General features: G+C 33.3%; 2 protein-coding genes across 2 annotated transcripts; both read left to right on the top strand.

The window, feature by feature from the left end:
* Positions 1–2,343: 2,343 nt before the first annotated feature.
* Positions 2,344–12,259, top strand: LOC143231052 (uncharacterized). The gene is made up of 2 exons (XM_076465556.1): positions 2,344–3,642; positions 10,557–12,259. Exon 1 carries the CDS (start codon positions 2,452–2,454, stop codon positions 3,202–3,204), a length of 753 nt encoding a protein of 250 aa, XP_076321671.1. The 5' UTR covers positions 2,344–2,451; the 3' UTR covers positions 3,205–3,642; positions 10,557–12,259.
* Positions 12,260–12,522: 263 nt separating this feature from the next.
* Positions 12,523–15,310, top strand: LOC143231051 (thiol S-methyltransferase TMT1A-like). Its single transcript, XM_076465555.1, has 2 exons — positions 12,523–13,188; positions 14,690–15,310. Exons 1-2 carry the CDS (start codon positions 12,661–12,663, stop codon positions 14,924–14,926), a joined length of 765 nt encoding a protein of 254 aa, XP_076321670.1. The 5' UTR covers positions 12,523–12,660; the 3' UTR covers positions 14,927–15,310.
* The last annotated feature ends 9,409 nt before the right edge of the window (positions 15,311–24,719 follow it).

Here is a 24,719-nt window from a genome sequence, read left to right as displayed (position 1 = left end):
ACAAACGGAAATAGAAAGCAACAAATAGAATTTATAGATCATAAGAAAAGGTCCTGCATGTCCAGGTGGTTAAAGCACTCGAATCGTAGTCCGAGGGTCACAGTTTCGAATCCTCGTCCCACCAAACATGCTCGCCCTTTCAACCGTGGAGGGGTTACACAGTGACGGTCAATCCCATTATTCGTTGTTAAAAGAGTAGCCCAAGAGTTGGCGGTGGGCGGTGATCACAAGCTGCCTCCCTCTAGTCTTACACTGCTAAATTAGGGATGACTAGCACAGATAGCTCTCGAGTAGCTTTGTGCGAAATTCAAAACAAACAAACAAACAATCATAAAATAAACAATAAATACTATATATATGTAAAAACGGCTGGTAAAGGTTGAGAAAGTATTTTATGTAGAGGAGAGAACAACTGGGATGTCTACAACTTTAAAAACAGCATGACTGTAAGTGCCTTTATGAAAATTATTGTTTATAAAGTCTTTCTCTGACCATCATTTTAAAAGACATCATTCAGAATGTTTTGCTGTTAGTCACAAGTGATAAAATGAATGAGAGAACAACAAAAAATGTAAAGATATTAATAACTATTAAGATTGTTTTTTTATTTTCCATATTTACGTCTCTTTTCATTATTGTTTTCTTAAAACTAGAATCAAGCATATTATACACCAGTTACACATGATACAAACTATCTTCAACGGGAGGTGGTCCACCAGTACAGTAAAGAAATTGAAGGGAGTTCACCGCTTAGCAAGTTTGGAATCCCCTCTACTAGAGTGTCAATAGAATAACGTGAAGTATTCGTGTTTTCGAAAAAGAAAAAGTCGGCAATAATTATGATGTCATCGTGAATCCTTATATTCTATTGCAATATTAATAATGACAGTTAAAAATCTCGATAATTTTTCTTTTATTCCTTATTTTTCTAATATTCACTCTTTCATGTACTCAGTATACTCAGTTTCATTGAAAGCACTGTTTCCTGTGTCTGTAAAAGAAGGCGAATATGACATTTTGATCAGGAAAATTATGAAAATCAATATAAGGGATCTTTCATTATTAATAAACTCAATTATAGTTTGTTGATTGTTGAAGGTATCTCATTTCTTAACAAGAATTTTTTTTTAATTATTTTAAAAGTTTTAATTATAACAAGTTTCCTTTCGTAATTCCATACTATTCGTATGTTGTGTATCACGTATGCTGTTCGACTGTTGTGCTACGGTTTGTAATATATTGGTGCCGTCATCTTACTAGAAGCTTCTACGCTTTTCTCGTTATGTTTAGTACTCTTCTAGGGATCTAGATTTTACTTCCGCGTGTTATAAACGGTCTGTTTAGTCTGGTTTGGTCTGTTGAATTGTTTTATTGTATTACAGGTTTATAAACTGTGTGTTTGTTCTTGTAATTCTCGTGTTTTTACCAATCGAATTACATAATTAGGCCTTAATATAGGCTTTTTCAGTAGCCAAAATGTACATCTTTAATATAGGCGTAAATATCACTCAGTAGGCCTAAGTATACTTGTAATGCTTGCAAGCACTACCACAAAATCTACCTACGTCCTGTACATAGTGTAAGATGAAGTAAACTTTTCATCACAACAGATTGAACAGAGCATGAAATTCGAAAATATTACTCCCAAGCGTAAACTCCTGTGATGTAGAACTGGCAGGCCATATGTATCTTATAGCTGCATCTGTCTTATGTGTATATCGTGCGGTTTTCCTACGCCATTTGTGTTTATGCATGTCTAGCCTGTTTTATTGTCGAACGCCTTACTCTCCTTAGCTGCCGAAGCTACTGACTATAGTGTACGTTTGGTGTATAGTTAACGACAGGTTTGGGCCGCTCGGATTCAGACGCGCCCAACATCGCTCCCTCTGCTTCCTTTAGTCTGAGCCTCGATTTTGCAACAGGGCTCATTAGACCTGTGTTTGTGGCCCTCATTAATCCATGAAATTTCAGATTATAACCACTCTCTAATAAAGTGCTTATGCTTTATGGTAAAAGAACAATATATTCTCTTATTCATAGATAGTAAAAATATTGTATTTTCTTGTATAATTAGAACACAAATGGAGCGATTCCAACGACCTAAGACCTCCACTCGAAATGTATTGCTAGTTTTATTTAAGTGTTTTTATTTAATAGACGTGCTTTTTAGACATTATATCATAACGTGTTTGCCTTTTGATGAGCTTTAACAGGAATATAATATATTTGTGATTGTTTAAGTATTTTTCGAAAAACTTACAATTACTTGTGTTGTAACTAGCACACATTATTGTCCCAGCGATACCCAGGCGGTCAGTCGGCTCGTTAATCACTGTGAGGTTCGCGCGTTCGACTTAAATACATTGTACAGTTCAGTCCTACTTCCGGAGGTTTACAGCTTTGACTCCGTGCTAGTCAGACGTGTTTCTATTTTTCTCATGCAAAACCATAATGACGTTGTCATTTCCAGGTCCTGCTGTGCCGAACCCACCAATGGTCCCGCCGGTAATCGTCGACGGCCTGCCACCTCACCTTTCGCCTCTTCAAGTTGCCACATTTATTGCGCAGGCTAAGGCAGGCGCTTCCATTGCCCCATCAAGAACACGAATTCTACGCCGAGGGGGAATCCTTCTCCAGCCGTCTACGCCCGAAGACTTGTCCTACCTCTGTAAGCCATGGAATACCCCTAGGCAAATTAGTTGTGCACCCACGAAAATCCCTACTAGCCTATTCACAGTTTTCCTTAAAGGAGTACACCATTCCATTCAACCGTGTGAAATTAAGTGCGCCCTTGAAAACCAAACCCAGTCAGTGTTATACGCCGTGCACCGGATTTATTCAAAATCCTCCCGTCAAGCTACTAACTTCATGAAGATTGTAACACCCAGTAAACCTATTGCCGATACCATTCTACGCAATGGCTGCTACTACCACATATTCCATTTTAGTGCCGAACGCCCCCGACGCCATCCAACTAAACCTAAAACTCCTAAGCAGCCTACACCTGTATTACAGCCTAGCGGAATATCCACTTTGCCCACAGCCACCCCGCAAACCGAAAATCAAACATCAGAAAAGTATACCCAAACGGATTTCGATAACAAAATATCCCAGGGCACACAAACCATCAATGATGAGTCAAAAATTTGTGAATCTGCCTCGACTGACAATATCCAAACAGCAGACGCGGTTTCTCAAACTTAGACAGACACGATTCATCAAAAAACCCAGTATCGTGAAGATATACGCATCACGAGAGCATCCAGCAAGTTTACACTGAATGATATCCAGTTTAGAAGAAAGTATTTCACCATTTCTCCCTCGCTCAACCAAAAATTCGACCCATGCGACACAGAAGATCCGCCAAGTCCTTCAGAACAGTCGTCATTTTAGTTCGAAACGCATCCTAGTTACTACCTCTGTGTTTTATTATTATAATTTGCTTTGTTATTGTAAGTGTTACTGTATGTCACTTGTTATTAATCTGTGCAATTTCTTTCCTTACAGCTCCTCTTCCGGGCACGACCAGGGCCTATATTCGGCGCCCTGGTCGTGAAAATGGGTTTTCTCGGGGTACTCCCGTTTCCCCCCACAGCAAAAGTTCCGTTTCGTAGGATCTATAGATCCCAGCCCTGAAAAGAGGTACGTCACTTTAGTATCTATATTTTAAGTATCCAGAATTTTAAGTGTTTAAAGGCTAATACATTCAAGTCACGAGACCTAATCATGTCGGCGTACTGTGTTTGCATCTCTCTCCACGTCAACTATATTCTCACTACATAATTCTTCGGACGCTTGTGAGTGTGGTGCTGAACCTTCCTCGTCGTCCTTCGTTGTCTCTCCGGCCGGAAGAACCGCTTCTCAGCTCTTCCCGACGCTCCTCAATTAAATACAATAAACTGTCAACTTCTAGGTCATTCGTGACCATCGCTCTGGATAAGTAACTAACATGCCACTCCTATCCACTTAACTATCTCCGTAATCAGTTGACTAATTTATTCTTGCCTTGTGTGGAGTGAAGAGAAACAATAGTTTCTGACCGCCCCTGGTTATTTTTCGTTCGACATTTGGAGAACGAAAGGATAATTTAACCTAAATACCTACCAAGTATTCCTTCCTTCCTTCCTACTTCCATTCTCTTCTATCTTCGTTCGTTGTACGTTAGAGTTTTTCAATAAAGACTGAATTTTAGCCTGTTCAGTCATCTGGGAAACAGATTTCAGTTATGACAAGCAAGTGTCTGAAACATTCCGATATTAGACAGTTCTACAAGCCAGTTACTAGTACCACAAGTGACAATGCAGATGTAGATAATCCAACAATCTTAAGCAAAGGAATAGAAACTTGCCATACATAGGAAATAGTATGTTCACCAGAGGACGAGTATGAAAATGTTTGTGCAACTATTAAACATCATGAACCACCAGATAGTATTGAAACAAGTTTGTGCAGTAATGAAAAATCTGACACTTCTCAGATACAGTGTAGAAAGTCATATCATCCAGACGCACAACTAATACCACGAAAGAAAGCAAAATCTCAAAATATCAACTTCCAGGGCAAGTGGTTTGATGAGTTCCCATGGCTGCACTTCGACAATCAGACTCAAAAAGTCATATGTTTTCATTGTGTCAAGGCGAAAAATAGAGGCCTTTTTACATGGAAATTGGAGAGGCCAGTGGAGTATACCTTCATATCCACCGGGTTTTGCAACTGGAAAAAGGCAAAACAGAAATTCAACGAAGTCTAGCCAAAATATTCAGAAGTTTACGTTTCTTACTGCGTCAAGGTTTAGCATTACGTAGACATACGGATACGGTGGGGAACTTCCTGCAGCTAATGAAGCTCCTGGAAGAGGAAATTCCTGAGTCGAGGTCTACTTGTCAAAGAAAACCACATTCACATCACTCCAAGCTCAGAATAAAATAACGGAGTTGTTCGCCATCAAATACTGAGAAACAAAGCACACGAAGTGCAGCAAAGTAAAATCTTTGCATTAAAGGTTGATGGCACTCAAGATGTTACAGGTGCCGAACAGAAAGCAGTTTGTGTACGATACGTAGATGAGAACCTTGACGTCCATGATACATTTCTTGGTTCGTACAGTGTTTCCAATACAACTGGTGAAACAATATCCTCGACTATACTTGATGTACTGACTAGACTCAATTTACTACTGTCAGGATTAAGAGCACAAACTTATGATGGAGCCGCTAACATGAGTGGTGCGTACAGTGGATGCCAGACAAAAATAAAAGAGAAGCAACAGTCAGCTTTGTTTTTTCACTGCGGAAAACACAAGGATAATTTAATAATGCAACATGCAGTTGAAGATTGTGAATGTGTTCGAGATTCTATCCAGTGGATACATGAACTTGGTGTCTTGCTTCAGAGGTCAGGCAAATACAAGACAATCTTTGAAAATATTGTATCGTCAGACAGCCACAATGGTCCAGTTAAATACATCCATCCACTGGGTCCAACACGCTGGTTGTGCCGCCTATCTGCAATTACATGTGCTAATTATTACTACAGTGACATTGTTGATTTTTTGTCTGAATTAGCAAATAAAAAATCAGATGTAGCAGTGAAAGCATGAGGTCTGCTGGACAGATGTGACAAAGGAAAGACACTTTTAGGTTTGTTGATCGCTCAGCATCCATTAGCTGCATTAGACGAACTAAACCTTGCATTCCAAGCAAAATCAGCAACAGTATCTGGCATGATTAAAGCATCTGCAATGACAGTTGAGCAATTGCGGGTATTGCGAACAGAAGAAATTACAACATGATATTTGATGAAGCTGAAAAGAAGGTAACTTCCCTAGATCTGGTGCCTATTGAACTACCACGCATTCGCAGACCTCCTAGAAGGACCAAAGGTGATGACTCAGCACACCATTCTGCAACAGCTAGAGATTGCTACAGAAGCTAATATTTTGAATTTGAGGATACAGTCACAGAACATCTTACCACTAGATTCAATGCAGACAACAATGACTTGAGGCAATATCTGGCACTTGAGAACATGATCACATCTGGCAAGATTGACAACTCGGTTATAAACTTCTATCCAGAAATCTCTGCACAACGGCTCGAGTTTCAGTTGCCCATGTTCAAAGGAACAACAAAAGCAGTATCTCTGAAAGATGCGAACGATGCTTTCTGTAAAATGCATGAAACAAGTCAGCAAATGTTTAGTTTAGTGTTTTTTCTCAGAAAATTTTGCTTGTATGTCCAGTATCCAGCTGCGAATGTGAACGCAGCTTTTCTTCATTAAGACGGTTGAAGACGTGGTTAAGGTCAACTATGACTCAGTGCCGCCTCAACCATGTGGCAGTTTGTCACACTCACAAAGATGAGATCCACAAGATAAATATGGAAAAGCTTATGAAAGAATTCATAAACAGATCATCACAAAAGAGGTCTACGTTTGGGAACATGTAGACTAGAGGACTAAATGAATCTTACTGCAATGAAAAGTATGAATAATTATGTGCTACATTGTATTGATGTGTGTGTAATTTTCAAGAGTTCGCAAAGAAATTTTAATTATTGATATCAAACAACATGAACAGTTTTTCAGTAGATATAAACTTATCAAGGGTAATTACTGATTTTATTAATATTTGAAAACGTAATTCATGCAATGAAAGTTATTAGTAACATTGTCAAGTATAATGGCCATCTTTTATACTGTGCAGTGTGCAGGAATAAATTCATGTGGCAGTTAATTTGTGACACATTTGTCTTTATTCTATTAACAGTTTGAAAACTGTTCACAACACTTCACTTATACAAACCTGCATGGAAACCTTGAAGTATCGTGGCAACAAGATTACTCTGTGACTGCATGTTTACAGCTTTCAGGTTCACGTAATCAGAGGTTACCAATTTGCAAATTGAACAGTTCTCATAAGTGGTTGCAAAAATCATCCCCCCTATCGGGTGTAAAAAATCTACGCCACTGTATAAACGCATGCAGACACAGAAACAAACGTCAGTAAATGTAAAAGAAAAAGGAATCCTTAATAGCCACCATTTTAATTAGGTATCAAATCGATCAACAAATTGAGATATGTGCTAAACGATTATACTTGAAGAAAAGAATTTCAGAGCTATTCTATGAGCCGCTGTGCCACTGCTAGAGAGTGAAGTTATATTGCACGATTTTCAGTTTAGCCATAATGTGGGATTTCTAAAGTGAAAGTTACACAGTTTGTACTGAAATGACAGAGATATAGAAGAATAATTCGTCTTCTCAATTTGGTTTTAGAGTAGTTGAACCAGTTTGTGACGACTTTTTGACAAAACAAAAAAAAATTATTTAAAGCTCTGGCTACAACTGTGGTAACCCACGGGTTAACGAAATTGAATTTATTAGTGATTATAATGTAATAAAAGAGAAGAATTAATTCGTCTTGTTAACTGGGTTTTAAAAGCAAATGAAACAAACTGTGTGGAAATTTTAACGAAAAAGAGAGTTGTTTGTTAAATTTTTAGGTTTAACTGCAGTAAAGAATGGCATAACAAATTTTGTGCATACGTTTGACTTATTTTAAATATATATGTATTATTTGAAAAGAACTGGATTATGTGATATCCGTTTGATGTTAAAAACTATAGCCAAAACACTATAGACACCTAGTGTAAAGAATCGCAGCCATACGAGATCCGGCAACAACAAACAGACACAATTTTTTTTAATATCAGTGAAAAAGTCGGATCTCTTTCCCAAACTAGTTCATACTATTTGAGTTAGAAGATGCAATTCTTTGCATGTCTTAATCTAGAGAAAGTTTTTCTCTGAATGTTTATCTTTTTTCCCTCTTTATTTTTTCAGGTATGCTCCTTTTTAAATGTTGAAATTATAGAAGAAGTACATGATTTTTTCAAAATATGATGCTTCAGTACAACTTATACGTGTGGTATTTAGGTAACACCAACACCTCTGACGATAATCATATAAAAGAATTACAAACTGATCAGTTTTCTGTTTATATTTTGCTAGCATTTTAATGTTCAGTAGATTTTAACTAGCTTTTATATAATTGCATTTTATATTTGTTTAAAATCCTATTAACAATGTATTGGAAAGGTCAGTGAAGGTAGGTACAATTTTATGTTGTATTTACAAAATTATTGAACATAACTATGTCTAACGAGGTTATAATTTTGTTGTATAAATCATTGATAAGGCCTCATTTAGACTATTTTGTCTTGGGTTCGTTAAAGGTTTAAAGGAGGTTACTAGGATGATACTTGGGATATAAAGTTTGTCATGTTGGTATTGGTTAAAGTTTCCAAAATAGTTTTATCCTTAAAAAATAAGATTTAGAAAGAATATGACGGAGCTGTAAAAGATTGTTCATGAAAATGATTGTGTCAGTGTCTGTCACATTTTTATTGTTCTTAGTGGTGAGAACAGTAGGACAAGAAGACAAAGATAGATTTTGTCAGGGTGAGAGTTGTCTTTCAAAGAGAGTAGATTAGGTTTGGAATGTGTTATGTTTTGATGTTGTGGATACAGCAAATTAAAGATAAGGCTTAGTAAATAATCAACTGATAACAGTTGGCCTTAAGGGTGTTTTTAATACGTGTTTGTTTTAAAATATTAGAGGATGGGATAGTCTTAATAGAACAACAGGACTTTTCCTTAACTGTTATGTTATAAGCCCACTAGTTATGGAGACAAATGCTTGAAAATGCAAAATTATTCTCTGTATTTAGCCAGTTTTAATAAAACTTTGATTGTATTAAATTGTAAACTAATAAAATAGCACATAACAGACTGTAACGTTTACTGAGAGGAGAGGCGAAAGAAGTAAAATGCAGTTTTTTCCAAATTGATGCATTTACCAGTTTTATATATAAATATATTTGTCTTGTGTTTTATTAGAAAAGCTATCTTCCATTTGATATAGCTATACCTATAACACTATGTATTTCTGTTATGGACAGTCTTGGCCAGGTGGGTTAAGACACGCGACTCGTAATCTGAGGGTCGCGATTTCGAATCCCTGTCACCCCAAACATGCTTGCCGTTTCAGCCGTGGGGGCGTTATAATGTGACAGATAAATCCCACTATTCTTTGGTAAAAGAGTAGCCCAGGAGTTAGAAGTGTGTGGTAATGACTAGCTGCCTTCTCTCTAGTGTAACATTGCTAAATTAGGAATGGCTAGTACAGATAGCCCTCGTGTAGCTTTGTGCAAAATTAAAAAAACAATACAATACAATTTCTGTTACATACCTTATTAAATGTAAATATTATCAAATTTACAACATGTCGGACATGTATTGGGATTTCTAAGTGTCATGATGAGGAACATTTCGTAGTTGTGATGGTTTGGATGTTTTTTTTTTAAAGTTCTTTGGTTAGCTTAACTAACGATCACTAAAAGGCTTAAGTTTACGGTAGATGCGAACACAACAGTTTCACTTGCTTTTTAATGTTTTTATGCATGCAGTAACTCTCGTTTTCCTATTATTTTATTGAAATGCAAACTCCTTGTTCACAAAACTGAGCTAATTAACTGAATAACAAATGCATTAAAATAATATCCTGAATTCTCACAAACTTTGAAACTTCGGGGAAGTGAAGTAGGTCAGAGAAATGAAGGGAATTGGAATTTTGTCAGGGAATATAAAAAAAAAAATGTATCTGTGTTGTAGAACATGAAATAAAAATAACAATAGAAAATTAAAATACAAAATGTAGAGTCTAAAATCCTGTATAATAACATGAAGGAAGAAAGCATCAGAAGATACCGTTCATCCAGACAACTGTTTTGACTCATTCAAGAAGTCCTGCAACACCAGATTGACATTTTCAATCAGATGTATTTTAGTAACATGAATTTTATCATTATGTTTTGTTGATCTATGAAACACAACATTTTCTACTGTTAAACATAAAATTTTATAAAGTTATCACTTAAAATGTTTGCCTGTTGCGATCCAACACTGTTAGCGACTTTTGGTTTTCATGTTCTGTAATGTGTGTTGTGTCGAAAATTTAACACTTTTACTGAGCTGCACAATCAGAATTTAACACAGTGAATTGAATCTGTAGTAATTGTATTGAATTCATTCATGGAGTATGTTGAAAAGTGAATAATGACAGATCCAAAATGGACATTTTGGATCTGTCAATTGAGTTCAATAACTTTACATGTTCTGGAAACAGAGCCAGCGTAACGACAGTTAACATAAAAACGTTTTAATCATTATGTGGGGTGGTGGCTATAAACTGTAAATGTGTTGGAAGTATTTTATTTAATCTTGTTTGGAATTAACTATAATATATTTGGTGACCTAATTCTAAGTATGTAGCTACATATATATATATATATTACAATATTTTCTTATCACTTCCAGCACATTCTGAAGAAGTACACTCATTTCAAGCACAAGTGATTTTTGATCATATATAAAAATTGAGCCAGATATCAGAGTTTTGAAAATTAATAATTATTAACTGTTACAATAGATTTTGCATCTATAATAGATCAAAGAGCAGAATACCAAAGTTGACACTGTTTTTTGGTCCCCTTCAGGTACAGTGGAAGTCAACGGATTTACGACGTGAAAACCAGGAATTCGATACCACTCGGTAAACTCAGCAGATAACCCAATGTGGCTTTGCTATAAGAAAACATTCGTTGTTTTGTGCTGTAGGTCGTAAGAACATCTTTAATTGCACTTGATCATGTTGTGATAAATTGTTACAGTTCTTTTCTGTTTTTCAATCGTTATTGTTTTCAAAATATTTCCACTTTTGGAACTTAATATTTTACAGTCATTAGAAAATGTTTATATATGAAGACTAGACATATAAATGGTGTAAGTCTTCTAGATATATACTTATTCCTGTGTTCAACTGTCATCCAGTATATAGAAATCATCACAGTGAACTGTTTCTGGACATTGCTGTCAATGTGATCATTATACCAAATCAGTAATGCACGCTTCTGTTGTCATTTATATAACTATAATTAGTTGTTTGCAGTTTGTCATCTTTTCTGTTTGAAGATGATACATATCAGTCATTTTTGTGTTTCTCAGTATAGTTTGGCATTAGTTTTGTTTGGCTTAAGCATTACTAGCTTTTTCAAATACAGAATACACAGGTGATTGTGAGGGATTACATAACACGTTTTTGTGATCTACAAAAAAAGTTCAAAATACATAACACGAGTGTCAGCTGCAATGCTTGTATTTTACACAAACTTACATACATGGATGTATTATTTCAGGCAGCATTTGACCAACGTATCAGTTGAATTTGTGTAGTGCTAAGAAGCTGTAACACATGTAGAATGCTTTCAAAGTGGCATAGTGCAATATTACATTGTTAGTTACATATATACAAACTATTACATGTTGAAGAGACAATATCATCCAGACTGTATGTAGAATAGTACGTTTACGACCTTTGCTGTAGTACGACAGTCTAGTCAATTGAGATTTGATAAAAACTGAAAGACAGACAGTTTAAAGTTGAGATCAGGAGAATTTCTGAGAATAATTTCAGGTGAATTTTGGCATTGCGTATCCCAATTTTGGCTGCACAGACTTTCTTTAAATTTGGAGTGTCAGGTAACCAAACTCTTAGACAGCTTCATATCTAGTGGACTGAGCCTTTTGTATTAATTATTGATTAATTTTGTCTTTCTGTACACCTGTAGAAGTATTTAGTGTTGTTCTAATGGGCTGCTCCTATTCTTTAGGTTTCAATTAGAATTATGAGAAGGATCTTTTTATGTCTCTTACCCTCATTTATATAATGAAGTATGGTGATCATCCAATTATAAGTTGAACAAACTCAATGCATTTTGGAGCATTTTGTTTAAGACGTTGACTTTGTTGACTGAACATTTTTATCTTAACCATTTCGATACTGACAAAGTAAAAATTCAATTCAGTTCAAATCAAATTCCAAGTTTAACTTTTAAGTTATTTTTCTTAGTTATACTTGAAAAAGATAGTGGTTGCTTTATACCACAATAAAGATTTGTTATGTATAAATATATAAATATTACTGAAACATCTTATTTCAGGTGTACTTGGGGAAAACATGCTGTAATTATAGCTGAATTAAACTTTGTCTTTCTGCGCTAGTCATCCCTAATTTAGCAGCTAGTTATCATCATCCATCGCCAACTCTTGGGATACTCTTTTACCAAGGAATAGTCGGGTTATGACGCCCACACGGCTGAAAGGGCGAGCATGTTTAGTGCGACGGGGATTCGAGCCCGCGTTCCTCAAATTACGAGTCGAGCACTTTAACCCACATAGCCATGCTGGGCCGTGTATCATAAGAGCTTGGAGTTTATCGTATACGTATGCGTGTATAATAGTTATTCTTTAGTATACCGCGTGCTTCTCCGTATCATAGATCTAAATGTAATTTACGCGAAATTTCTGGATCAAGGACACTACTTGCGCATACACCCGAACGTTGCCCTGTATTCACTGAGTGACCTTGAGTGGTTACGCAAGTATCACGTGTCTGTTTCAAACACTTTAGTGGTTTGCCTTTGTCAAACCAGTTAACACTTAAATTTTATGCACAGACAAATATCCTGTAAAAGTTTAAGAAAACTCGTGTGACTGAAGCCAAATATCATTTCGCGAGCAATTCGTACAATAAATGGAATAATGGTGAACCTAAATAATTTTGTTGTAACTTACTACGTAGTAGCGATCGTATGTTTCATTTTACTGTGGGCGTTGCGTTGCAAACTTAAAACTATAAAGCAACGAATGTTTGCTTTTTTTATTGATAGGTATGCGTCACAAAGCATAGAGAAGGAGTTAGTTGTTTTTAAAGAAAAACTATTTTCTCATATGAACACGATGGTTTCTTATGATTCACGTTTAAAAACAAAAGGACAAGGTGTGATAAGAGTCTTAGAGATTGGTGTTGGTACTGGTGTAAATCTCAAATATTATCCAATAGGGTGCAGATTCATATGTGTCGAACCTAACCCGTATTTTGAAACCTATTTTAAGAAGAATAGCGAGAAATTTCGACATATTGAAGTGGAACAGTTTGTGACCGCTATGGCAGAAAACATGGCCGAAATACCTGAGAACAGCGTGGACGCCGTCGTGTCAACGTGTGTTTTGTGTTCTGTGATGAAGATTCAGGACGTTCTGCACGAGATCAAGAGAGTACTTGTACCTGTAAGTAATAAAAACAAGAAAATAGTTTTTGAAATGCACAATAACGGGCTCTATTTCTAGTATTTCTTAACAGTTTCACAGTAAAACCGCTTAAATATTTCATAATAATACTGATACCTTACGTGTACTTTAACCAACACTACTTCTCATTTATATTATTTGTTTTCTATAACTGGAACGAAAACATTGTATGGATAAGGTGGATAAACAAAAAGTATTCTGAACTAAGTTTACACATCTTAATACTAAAACAAAATTCGTGATCAACAGTAGCTCATCGAAGGGCATTCAGGAAGGCTTATAACCCTAAAAGTGAATTTTGATATTCATAGTGGGCACAGCACAGATAACTCGTTATGTAACTTTGCACTTAACAACAAACCAGTCCTCCTGTTTTAGTCTTTACTGCGTGACTGCAAAGGTACGATTATAAGTTGGATATTGAGAAGTCCTCTATATTGGGCATTTTCTGTGCTTATATACGTTTGGACTTGCATGATCCCCTTTTTTATTAATAGTTTATACAGAAGTCGTGGATACGGTTGATATTATTCAAACGTAATATACGAAACCAATTCATAAAATGGGTGGGACAAATATTTTTTTTTTCAAATTTAAATATTATTATCTGAGCTATGTAAATACATCTAGAATAATAGCTTCTCTTAATCACTAAGAATGCCGAATACACTAATAAAATCGTTCCTTTAAAAGCCAATAAAATCAAAATGGAATGGTTAGCTTGTAAGACAAGAAACTTTTCTGAAAAATAGTTGGAAATACATTTTTTTTTTTTAGAGTTAAGTATATAGTAACACAATGAACTGTCTATACTAAACCTTCCCCAGGGATGTAAGACAGGTTTTAAACTTGAGTTTTTCGGCTTAAAATGAACCGCTGAAAAGCGACAGTACTTGTTTATTGTAATAATTATATCACCAGGGTAATAACCTTAAACGACCTATTTTACAACATTAAAATTAACCGAAACATTCAAAAAATGATTCACTTTTATCAAGCATTTCAACACAAGACCAAAATCTGAAACTTAAAGATAACGAAAAACGTGTGGGAATATAACAGTACTTTTCCAAAATTAGAAGTTTCCATTCGCCTTTATCGATTTTAAATACATAAGAATTAGCAGTAATTAGTGGGATTAATTCAATATTGAGAATGTTTTCCAATAACGTTTCTCTTTTCTAAATAGAGTTATTGTTACCAAAAAAACTATGGACCCTTGAATAAGTTTATGCGTACATCATTTAGAAAATATACTTAAAAACGAGTTTTCGGAAACTTTGCACTATTACTGTGTGTTTCAGTCTCGTTGTAGTAATATAATATTTATTATAAACTTATTTTATACATTTGAAAATGCAAATTTTATGTACTTACCACTTTACTTGTCGTTTTAGTTTATTTATTTATACTTTTATTTGTTTAGGGACTCTAAATTACTGTTGTTGTTTTTCAATATTATTATTTATTTCCTAAATAGGGAGGAAAATTTCTTTACTTCGAACATATCGGGTATGATCGTAAAACTTGGAAACGTTTCGCTCAGAGGATTATGGAACCGTTATTTAAGTTTATGCTTGAAAACTGTCACCTAACCTCAGATACAGCAGTTTCTGTAAGAAAAGTAGGATTTACCGACGTTTCTCAAAGTGTGATTGACATAGAAGGATTGTGTTTCCTATATCGGCGTCATGTAATTGGTATTGCTACTAAATGATTCCTTTCGTCTGTTATTGTGACCATTTGGCAGCAAAAAGGTTTAATTATTAATATAAAAACTAATGATATGATTTGTGTGTACTTTTTAGCTTAAGAAGAATGCAAAGCCCTTTCCAAGTAATCAAAGCGCTTCATTTCTTCAAATAATATTTCATAATTTATACAGTCAAGGTAAGTATTTTAACCGAGAAATAGTCCTAAAGTTATAGTGACGCTAATACGACAATATAATATATATATAACATACCTTGTAAACATTTGTATTTAGCATTACAATAAGACACACATCAAAAGAGTTACGCAGAAAGAATGGTACAGGTTTCCATTGAAGAAATGCTGTCATTAACTATCTTTTAAAATAGATTTTGAAAACTGAAATAAAGACATAGGCAGACATTAGAATTGCTATCAGATCAACAAATTTTAATCACAGAAACCAACGTTTCACGGATTCTTCATGTTTTATAAAAACAAAAGGTTGGAAAGAGGATTAAGAGGACACATCATGTTCTAAACTCCTGGTTATCTACACAATAAAAACATATTATGATATATATAAATTGTAACAGAAATATATGAAACATAAATTTATATATATCGTAATATGTTTTTATAGTGTAGATAACAAGGAGTTTAGAACACGATGAAATATATGAAATAACAGAAATAACAGAAATATATGAAACATAAAATTTTTATTCCATCAAGCTACAACAGATACTTGATAATGATATTATAATGATTATGTCAATTTTCTGCACAAAGAATGTTGTGAAAGGAATTTTTAAATGAAAATTAAAATAGAACAAACTTAAACATTGTATTTTGATTAAATTTAGATTAAATTAAAATTATACCACAGCTAAAGAGAGTGAATAAATGAATACTGGATTCAAACTCAAATTCACGTTGATGTATACCCAATTCTAAATAAAATATGTCAAACAACTAAATGTGTGGTTGTGGTAACATACTGATATGATGTATCGATGTTAAACTGATGTAAAACAATTGTAAATATACAAATCACATACAATGTTCACTGGAAAACATAGGAATGGTTAAGTAACTTCAAACACGAATATTGTTTCCTTCTAAACATATTTAAAATATTAATTTAAAATATATTTAAAATAAAATAATTATCCTTTGTTATCAATAATGCTATTAAATTTTATATACTTTATTAAAGTTTTAAAGAAAACACTGTTTTGAAAAGTACATGGGATATGTGAACAATCTTTTATAAATGTTTAGTAAAAAAAGAGAAAGTATTCTCTATAGGCAACACATTTATTTCTGTAATAGCTCTAATAAGTAATTATTAAAGTAAAGTCCTTCAATGATCCACTTGCGATATTAGGAACTTCGGGATTTTTTTCTTTATCTCATCATCATTGACTTTTTTTGTCTTTTAGAATTATTTGTTTTTAAAAGATTGAATATCTAGTTACATTAACAGTAGACTTATCTTCTCAAAATGTCAGGAACACTTGTGTGTGATGAATCGTTTAACATACTCTTTGTCCCTAACTAGTGTATTATATTTTCTATTTATAGCACTGAGACTTAGCATTTGTATTTCAGCCAGTTTTCTTTCTGATGTCGGCAAAATTAACAAACTTTTACAGCAATTTCTGACACGATAGAAGAAGAGAAAAACTTTAACGAAGCAACAGAATTTCCTTTGGTATCAGAATTAAAAGAGTAAATTAAGAATACAAAGTGATGATTTAAAACACTACAAGTAACCTTTGTTTTATATGTATATTTCACACTCCTAAATTCCTCATCAAATTTAATTCCAAACAGTTGTTACAAATAATATTGCAGTAGACAAGTCTAAACAAATTATTGTATGGGGTATTTTTAAATGGTTTCAGATAATTTTCATCAGCAACAAATGCATAAAACATGTAAAAACACCGGTTTCATAAATGAGATAAAGGTGAAAATAAAGTAGAAAGTAGAATAAACTTCAATCTTCAAGTAAACAGCAACAGCACGAAATCAGATCATGAAGTAGTGGAAAGAAGGAAATGGATAAAAAGAGTATCGACAGAAGGTAGAGAAAACTGAGACAGGAAGTTAAGAAAACGCCAATGGTAAGTTCTGAAACAAATTCTTGCCTAACTCACAAACAAACCCGATTACACAATTTCCCCTCAAATTAATCGACAATAAACACACTCACCATTTAGCTTACTAATTAAATCACAGCTGAACTCAATTTAATTTATAGCCTACAATTTATTCAACACAAAAATGTGTATATACCATAAATATTAAAAATACATTTTTTTCTAAAACAAAACGACAACTTTTAGGCCATGAGACAAGAATTGTTATTAGTGTGCCGTAGATAATGAATTTAAAAATATTATAGAATAAATATTGATTTTTTCTAATAAATTGTTGTTAATGCAAGATAAATATGAAACTAAAAAGTGCTAAGACACAATGCAGAATATCAACCAAAACTGACAAACTGAAGATATAAGAAAAAAAATCGTGAATTAGTCACACATAAAGCTAATAATTTTGTGGCACATAAAAAGCCGGCTCATACTGGGACACTGGAATAATCCTTTGAAAAAGTATGTAAAAAATTAATTATTGCTCCGCCAGAACAATAAATAAATAAATAATTATTTGTCTCTAGCCATCACACTAATGATTTACTTTATAAAACTTCTGTTAAAAATGTTATCTTACGAAGGACTCATCTTTGTTTTCAAAATTACTACTCATATGCTTTATGTCTGGTGTTTTAAGATTAGATTACACACACTTATTAGGTGAGTATTTTTGTTATTTTATGACAAATGTTTGGAATCTTCTACTCATTTTCCCAGGAAATTTTTTCTAGTTTAATTCATCCATGGCAAAAATTTGTTGAAGAAATTCAATAATAAAGTTCTATGTAAAGATTTCTTAAAGTCACATTTTGTGCTATTAACAACAAATATTTTCATTATAATTATCAATTCTACGTTTAGTTAAACAAACATATAAATCAATTTATAAAGTTAATCATGAAATAACAAAAAGGTACTTCATTCTTTGGTAAACTGTTATGATTAAATGTCATCGTACACCTAAACGAAGTTTTGAAAGCTAAAAAGATAAGGAGATGTAATTTCTATTTTATCGACTGATAACTAAACCATCAAACGTGAAATAAAACTATAATATAGAACTTAAAACAGGTCCATAATAGAAATATAAGTTAGCTATAAAATGTCAACGGCCTTATGTGAAAACATCACGTGCTTTTACATGTCATAAGATTTAATTTTGCTAAACCAAAATAACCAATAGATTTGGTTGATTGGAATTTCACAAAAAGCTGCGTGAGGGCTGTACTACATGTACCGAAGTGTGTGTTTTTTTTAACTGAAGTTCAACACTAGTGCAGAAGCTCCTTATTTTTAAAACAGTAGTTTAGTGCAGGTTAAAATAAATAGGTAGATCTAGATAGTGTGAATGTGAGTTTAGGCATCAAGTGAAGCGGTACAGTAGCGGTTTCACAGTTCTTATTGCAATAATTGAATATACAATAAATGTGTTCGAAATTAATTGAACAAACCTGTGTGGACTATTAACCAAAATAAACAATTATACAAAGCTTTGAAAACAGCTATGGTAACCAAGAGTGTAACATAAGTGCCACTGACTGTCTCCCCCTGTGGTACAGCAGTATATGTTTACATTTATTTACAGTATATATTTACTAAAGTAACCAGCCTGTGTGAACTTGAGGAAAAGTGATATCCATTTAAAGTTCTGGAACAACCTGTAGTGATTAATTGTGCAACGAACATATGCGTATATATTTATCTCAGTTTAATATGTCATTTTGAAACAAATATACTGTGTGCTGTTTGTTAAATGCTAAGAGTTATTGCCAACAAGTCACAGACATTTGCTCTAAAGAATTCTTCGTAGTTTATTATAAAAAATGGTTCAGGCTATTTCCATTTGTTGTCATTAATTTCACAAGATACACAAAAGAAAAATCAAATAACTAACATCACACATTGCAAACTCTTGGGCTTCTCTGTTACCAAATAAAAGTAATCACATCATAATTCCCCACAGCTATCAGGGATAGCTATCAGCTATTATATGTTCGGAAACAGGTGTTTGAATCTGCAACCCTTAGATTGTAATCCAAACAACCGTATCATCAGGACATGTCTATTACCAATAAAGTTGAGATAGTTTAAAATGTTTGAAGATTGCATTAGTGATATATCTGCAGTTGTGATAACGGTTTGTTTATAACTACTTTTCGAAATGAAAAGTTCTACAGTGAAATGGTTAAAACATTTCTTACTTGCGTAGAGTGGTATACAGTCGTTTTGATATTTTACCACTATTCTTAAAATCCAACAATTTTATGCCTGTTTTTTAAGAACGTCCACACAGGCTGCAAGAAGATCAGTTAGGCCATGGTCTGACAATTTTTATAGTATGTTTAACTAAACATCATTAAAAACATTTTCACAGTTTTCGAAGCAGAATACTAAAAATGACACAAACAAACAAACTACATAGAACTACTAATAAATATAACAAAAAACACATCATACCATACACATCACAATTAAACATATCAACCACAACCTACTATCAAAAATTCGCCGTTCTATATACCAACATCCAAGATGCACTTGCTCCAAGAAGCATTAGATTGAAAACATAATTTAAAAAATTAACCTATGAATTGTAATAATGAGTGAAACCTTAATATGTGAAAATAACAGACTTAAAATACATTATTACTCAACTATCAGAAAAAATAGATTTAATAATCAAAATAAAAACAAAGAATAGTCCTGTTACATAATCAAATCTATCAGAAACAGAAACTGAGTAGTAATAACGAATGCATAATAATAGCTGATGTTGTCCTAAATAACCAAACAAGAGTTACCATGGCAGGAATTAACTGTTCAACAATAAAACCAATAGATATAAGTTTACTAACTGCATCTTTTCCCACAATCAGAATGATATCCCTCTAAAAGAGACCTAATCGGCAAACATAAAAACTTCACATGCAACGCAACAAACGCAAATAGAAGGTAACAAATAGAATTTATAGACCACAACAATACGCCCGGCATGTCCAGGTGGTTAAAGCACTCGAATCGTAATCCGAGGATCGCGGTTTCGAATCCTCGTCCCAACAAACATGCTCGCCCTTTCAGCCGTGGTGGCGTTACATAGCACGATCAATCCCAATATTCGTTGGTAAAAGAGTAGCCCAAGAGTTGTCGATTGGTGGTGATGAATAGCTACCTTCCATCTAGTCTTACACTGCAAAATTAAGGATGGCTAGCGCAAATAGCCCTCATGTAGCTTTGCGCGAAATTCAAAAAACTAACAAACAATAAATACTATATATATGTAAAAATGGCTGTAATTGGTTGAGAATTTTTTTTATGAAGAGGAGCGAACAACTGGGATGTCTTCAACTTTAGAAACAGCATGATTGTAAGTTTTTTTATGAAAAGTATTGTTTATAAAGATTTTATCTGACCATCATTTTAAAAGGCATCAGTCAGAAAGTTTGGCTGTCAGCCACTAGTGATAGAGTGAGTGAGAGAATAAAAACATGTAAAGGTATGAATAACAAATATCAGTCATGTCCAAGTTGATTGACTCACTCATTATCGATCATGAATTGACTGTTTTTATATGTAGTAGACTGCATAAATTGTGATATAACAAGAAGCAACCAGTATAATTTAATATGTGCTAAGAGTGCGAACCATTGATAGTGAATGATTAAAATTGTTTGTTGTTAATTTATTAACTTTCTCTCTTTTTTTGTACTTATAGTACATACTTTTACTACCAGGACAGTGTAAGTTGTGTTTTTGGAAATTGCTTTTCATTACAATCGTCCATATTTCAAGGCTGCATTAGATCCCTACTCTATAACGATTCCTCTAGGAATTGTTATTCGTCTTTGTTTTGTCCAAAATCGATTTAAAATAATTCAGTAATCATTCTGTGTAGTATAATTCTACATACTTCAGTCTGATTGAGCATATTTGTATTACACTTCTACCAGTGTTTGTAAATCAGTGAAAATGACAATGCATGGGATTTCTAATAAAGTGACCAATCAATTTAGGTTATCAATGACAGTATGACACTCATGTTTTAATTGAAATTTAATTTCATGTCAAAGATATGATCCATTCAAAATTAATAATATACCAGTTTCAAGACTAAAAGTATAAATTAAAGTTTAAAACCAGGCAAGAGTTTTTCCACACATTCATAAACTTCTTGATTACATAAATGTGTTTGTAGGCTAACAGTATGGTTTTGTAGTACTTGCATGGAAAATAACTAGTGTGCTGATAATACTGAGAGAAATGAAAATCTATGTATTAAAAGATTCGTGTATTCTTAAACTCAGGATGTTCGAGTTGTCGAAAATATTATGAAGCATCAGAAACATTTAATGATACTTCCTTTTGAGAAACAAATCCTAAAGATGAATGAGGTATTGATATTTAGATTATTATACAATCTTTTGTAAATTGTGAAATCTTCTTTGTGATAGTAGAAATCTTCACTATCAATTGTTATCATTTGTTTTGATACCATTTTATCTTCTAAACATCTTTGTTGTTGTCTCACACCACCTGCTTTACATTGTAATAATTTCCTTATTTTTTGTTTAATTTAACCATATTACTACTTCCTGTTTTTCTGTATTCTAAATCATCCATGTAACCGTGTAATGTCTTCCACCCCTTGTAGTTTACACTGTCTGTATTATTCTGTGTTCTGTGTGTGTGTTGACATTATTTCTTTGTCCTAAATAAAAAAGTGAATGTTTACTGTGAACATTCATTTTACCCTGAGAAACTTCTGTCTCGTGTTCTGACATAATTTATTGTAAAATTGTCCTCGTCTTGTTTTCTAATACTGAAACTTCTCTTCTAGGTTTTTCTTTGACACCAATTATTCCACTATAAAATTTTCTTCTTGATATGTTTAAGCACTACTTATTGTATCTTCACCATTTCTAAGTTTGCTGTAACACTATTCTTTTCCTATTTCCTGCACCAAACTAACCACTCACTCCAAGTTTTCAATGTGTAATGTAGAAGAAAATATATGAAAGCTATAAAACTTTTGTTTCTTAATGTGTTGTGTTTTATTCAAACTGTTTTCTAATGCACAGAGGTACTTTTTACAAATATAACCTTTACCTTAAAAAAATTACACATTGCACTATCATTCCACCTTAGTGATTTCTGTTTTGTTTATGACTTGTATATAACATCTTAGAAGAAGATTGGTATTACTGTTCTTTGCAATGTGTTGATACAAAATGTTTGTGTTAAATATTTATTAGACTCTATATTTATTTTCATTCTCTTTCTTATTATAGATCTTAAGACTTATAGAAACATCCACTATGGAAAGCAGTTTTCTGATTACCAGATTTTAAAATACAAAACTTCCTTTATAATTACAAAAAATTTACAGATTTCAAAAATTTTTCAATGATACTATATCTAGCCAACATTTTCAAAGGAAAATAACCTAGAAAAACATCATATTCCTCACAGTGCAATTAAACAGTTGTATCATGTGTGGAAAAATATACAGAACAAAATAGCGGTAAAAAAATGAGAAAATAGAAACCCTGATCAAACATTTGTGTACTGTGTGGGAAAGAATTTTTATTTTGTTTTTGTTTTTTGCAAATTGCCATCAAAACGTACACTTAAAGATGCAGACTGGAGAAATACCATACAATTGTGTGTGTAAAAAAGAATTCAGAAGTAGTAATAACCAAAAATACATCAGAGAGTACACCCAGGAGAGAAACCTTATGGTTGTGTAGTATATGGAAAGTATTTTGAAAGTAAAAACAACTTAAAAAGTCATCATAGGAAACACACTGATGAGAAATCTTACAGTTGTGTGTCTGCACTCAGAAATTTTCAGTTATCACATTCATAGAGTAATCAAATAAATCATAACAAAGACGGATGAACCCTACTTTTCTAAAATATTTCAATCAATTTAAAATTCAGAAGTTCATGTTCAACATTATGTAATTGCAGAAATTTTTCGCCTTTTCAAAATTCTTTGGAATCTTGTTCACACAGCCTCCTTCTTCCTCACAGAAGCCATGTGGCTGCAGCTTACTAAGGCCATTTTATCAAATTGTATTTTGGTATCGACATTCCCTCAGAATTCCTTATTTAAGCTCAGGATAAGTTTGACGGCTTGCAATACTAAAATTCAAGTTTTGATATCCATGATACGCACAACATGTGTGGTCCATTATGTAGTTTTGCGCTTAAGACCTGTTGGATACACAAGAAGGTTCATTTTAAGGGTTATTATTTGGTTAAGTGATTCCATGAATATTTAGTTTTCATTACAAGGGCTTTAAAACTTAATTACGTTAAGAAGTTTCGTTATAGTTACATGAGAAGGTTTCGTAACCTACGCCACTTATTTGCTAGTCAAATCACTCAGTGATTTTAATTGTTCAGTCAACTGCATTTTTAAATCCACAAATTATTTTCCGAAAAAGAAAACTTTTGTCTGAAAGATCCAGTCTTCTGCTTGACAAGAGATATAGGATAATACACATTAGAAACCACTCGTTGATGAGGTGATCCAAGATCAGCAACCTTTTGGTGTGAAATGGTTAATTTAGTGTCTCGTATTATGTGGTAGGCCAATGTAACATCTAATAAAGCAGTAATATGTGTCACGTCACATTTATGAAATTAACACTTACTGAAAGAGAAATGTATAAAATAAACTGCTAAGAAATTATAAAACTAACATAATAATAGTTTTAATAATTGTAATTAACATGAATTATACATTCTTAAAAACAGCTGTTTTTACATTTTTTTTTTTCTCTACAAGAGGGTTTTCACGGATTAACATGAATTATACGAAATCGTTGTGCGCCTGATACCGTTGATTGTTTGTTCGATTGACGCTAATAAAATCGAAGTATGGAAATGATATAAATATTGATCTTTTTAAAATTGTCAGACCCAGAAATTTGCAAAATTGTTTCGGCAAAGCACCTTCATCCTTCACATTAAAGTAAGCCATAAGATTGTTTTTCATTTTCCATATTTACGTCTCTTTTCATTATTGTTTTCTTAAAACTAGAATCAAGCATATTATACACCAGTTACACATGATATAAACTATCTTCAACGGGAGGTGGTCAACCAGTACAGTAAAGAAATTGAAGGGAGTTCACCGCTTAGCAAGTTTGGAATCCCCTCTACTAGAGTGTCAATACAATAACGTGAAGTATTCGTGTTTTCGAAAAGGAAAAAGTCGGCAATAATTATGATGTCATCGTGAATCCTTATATTCTGTTACAATATTAATAATGACAGTTAAAAACTCTATTATTTTTCTTTTATTCCTTATTTTTCCAATATTCACTCTTTCATGTACTCAGTATACTCAGTTTCATTGAAAACATTATTTCCTGTTTCTGTAAACTAGGCGCCCGACATTTCGATCAGAAAAATGATTTTCAATGCGAGGATGCCCATGAATAATTAACTCAAATCTATATTTTACATAAGAGTATGTAACATCAACTTTGTATTTTGAGGGTCTTTTTTTCGCGCCTATTTAAGTTTCCAGGGGGTGCGAGAAATGATTACTGATTTGAAAGGGGTGCAAACACTGAAAAAGGTTAAGAACCACTGTTGTAAACGAAGGCGAATATGACATTTCGATCAGGAAAATTATGAAAATCA

Source organism: Tachypleus tridentatus, chromosome 10 (assembly GCF_004210375.1).
Source record: "Tachypleus tridentatus isolate NWPU-2018 chromosome 10, ASM421037v1, whole genome shotgun sequence".
Taxonomy (NCBI): Eukaryota; Metazoa; Arthropoda; class Merostomata; order Xiphosura; family Limulidae; genus Tachypleus; species Tachypleus tridentatus.
The sequence above is the reverse complement of the archived record's forward strand: the minus strand, read 5'-3'. Positions and strand labels throughout refer to the sequence as shown.

Excerpts from the sequence above, each read along its gene's own strand:
- LOC143231052 (XM_076465556.1), top strand. The coding sequence starts at position 2,452 with ATGACGTTGTCATTTCCAGGTCCTGCTGTGCCGAACCCACCAATGGTC.
- LOC143231051 (XM_076465555.1), top strand. The coding sequence starts at position 12,661 with ATGGTGAACCTAAATAATTTTGTTGTAACTTACTACGTAGTAGCGATC. Across the intron at positions 13,189-14,689 it reads TCAAGAGAGTACTTGTACCT|GGAGGAAAATTTCTTTACTT; the intron begins GTAAGTAATAAA and ends TTTCCTAAATAG.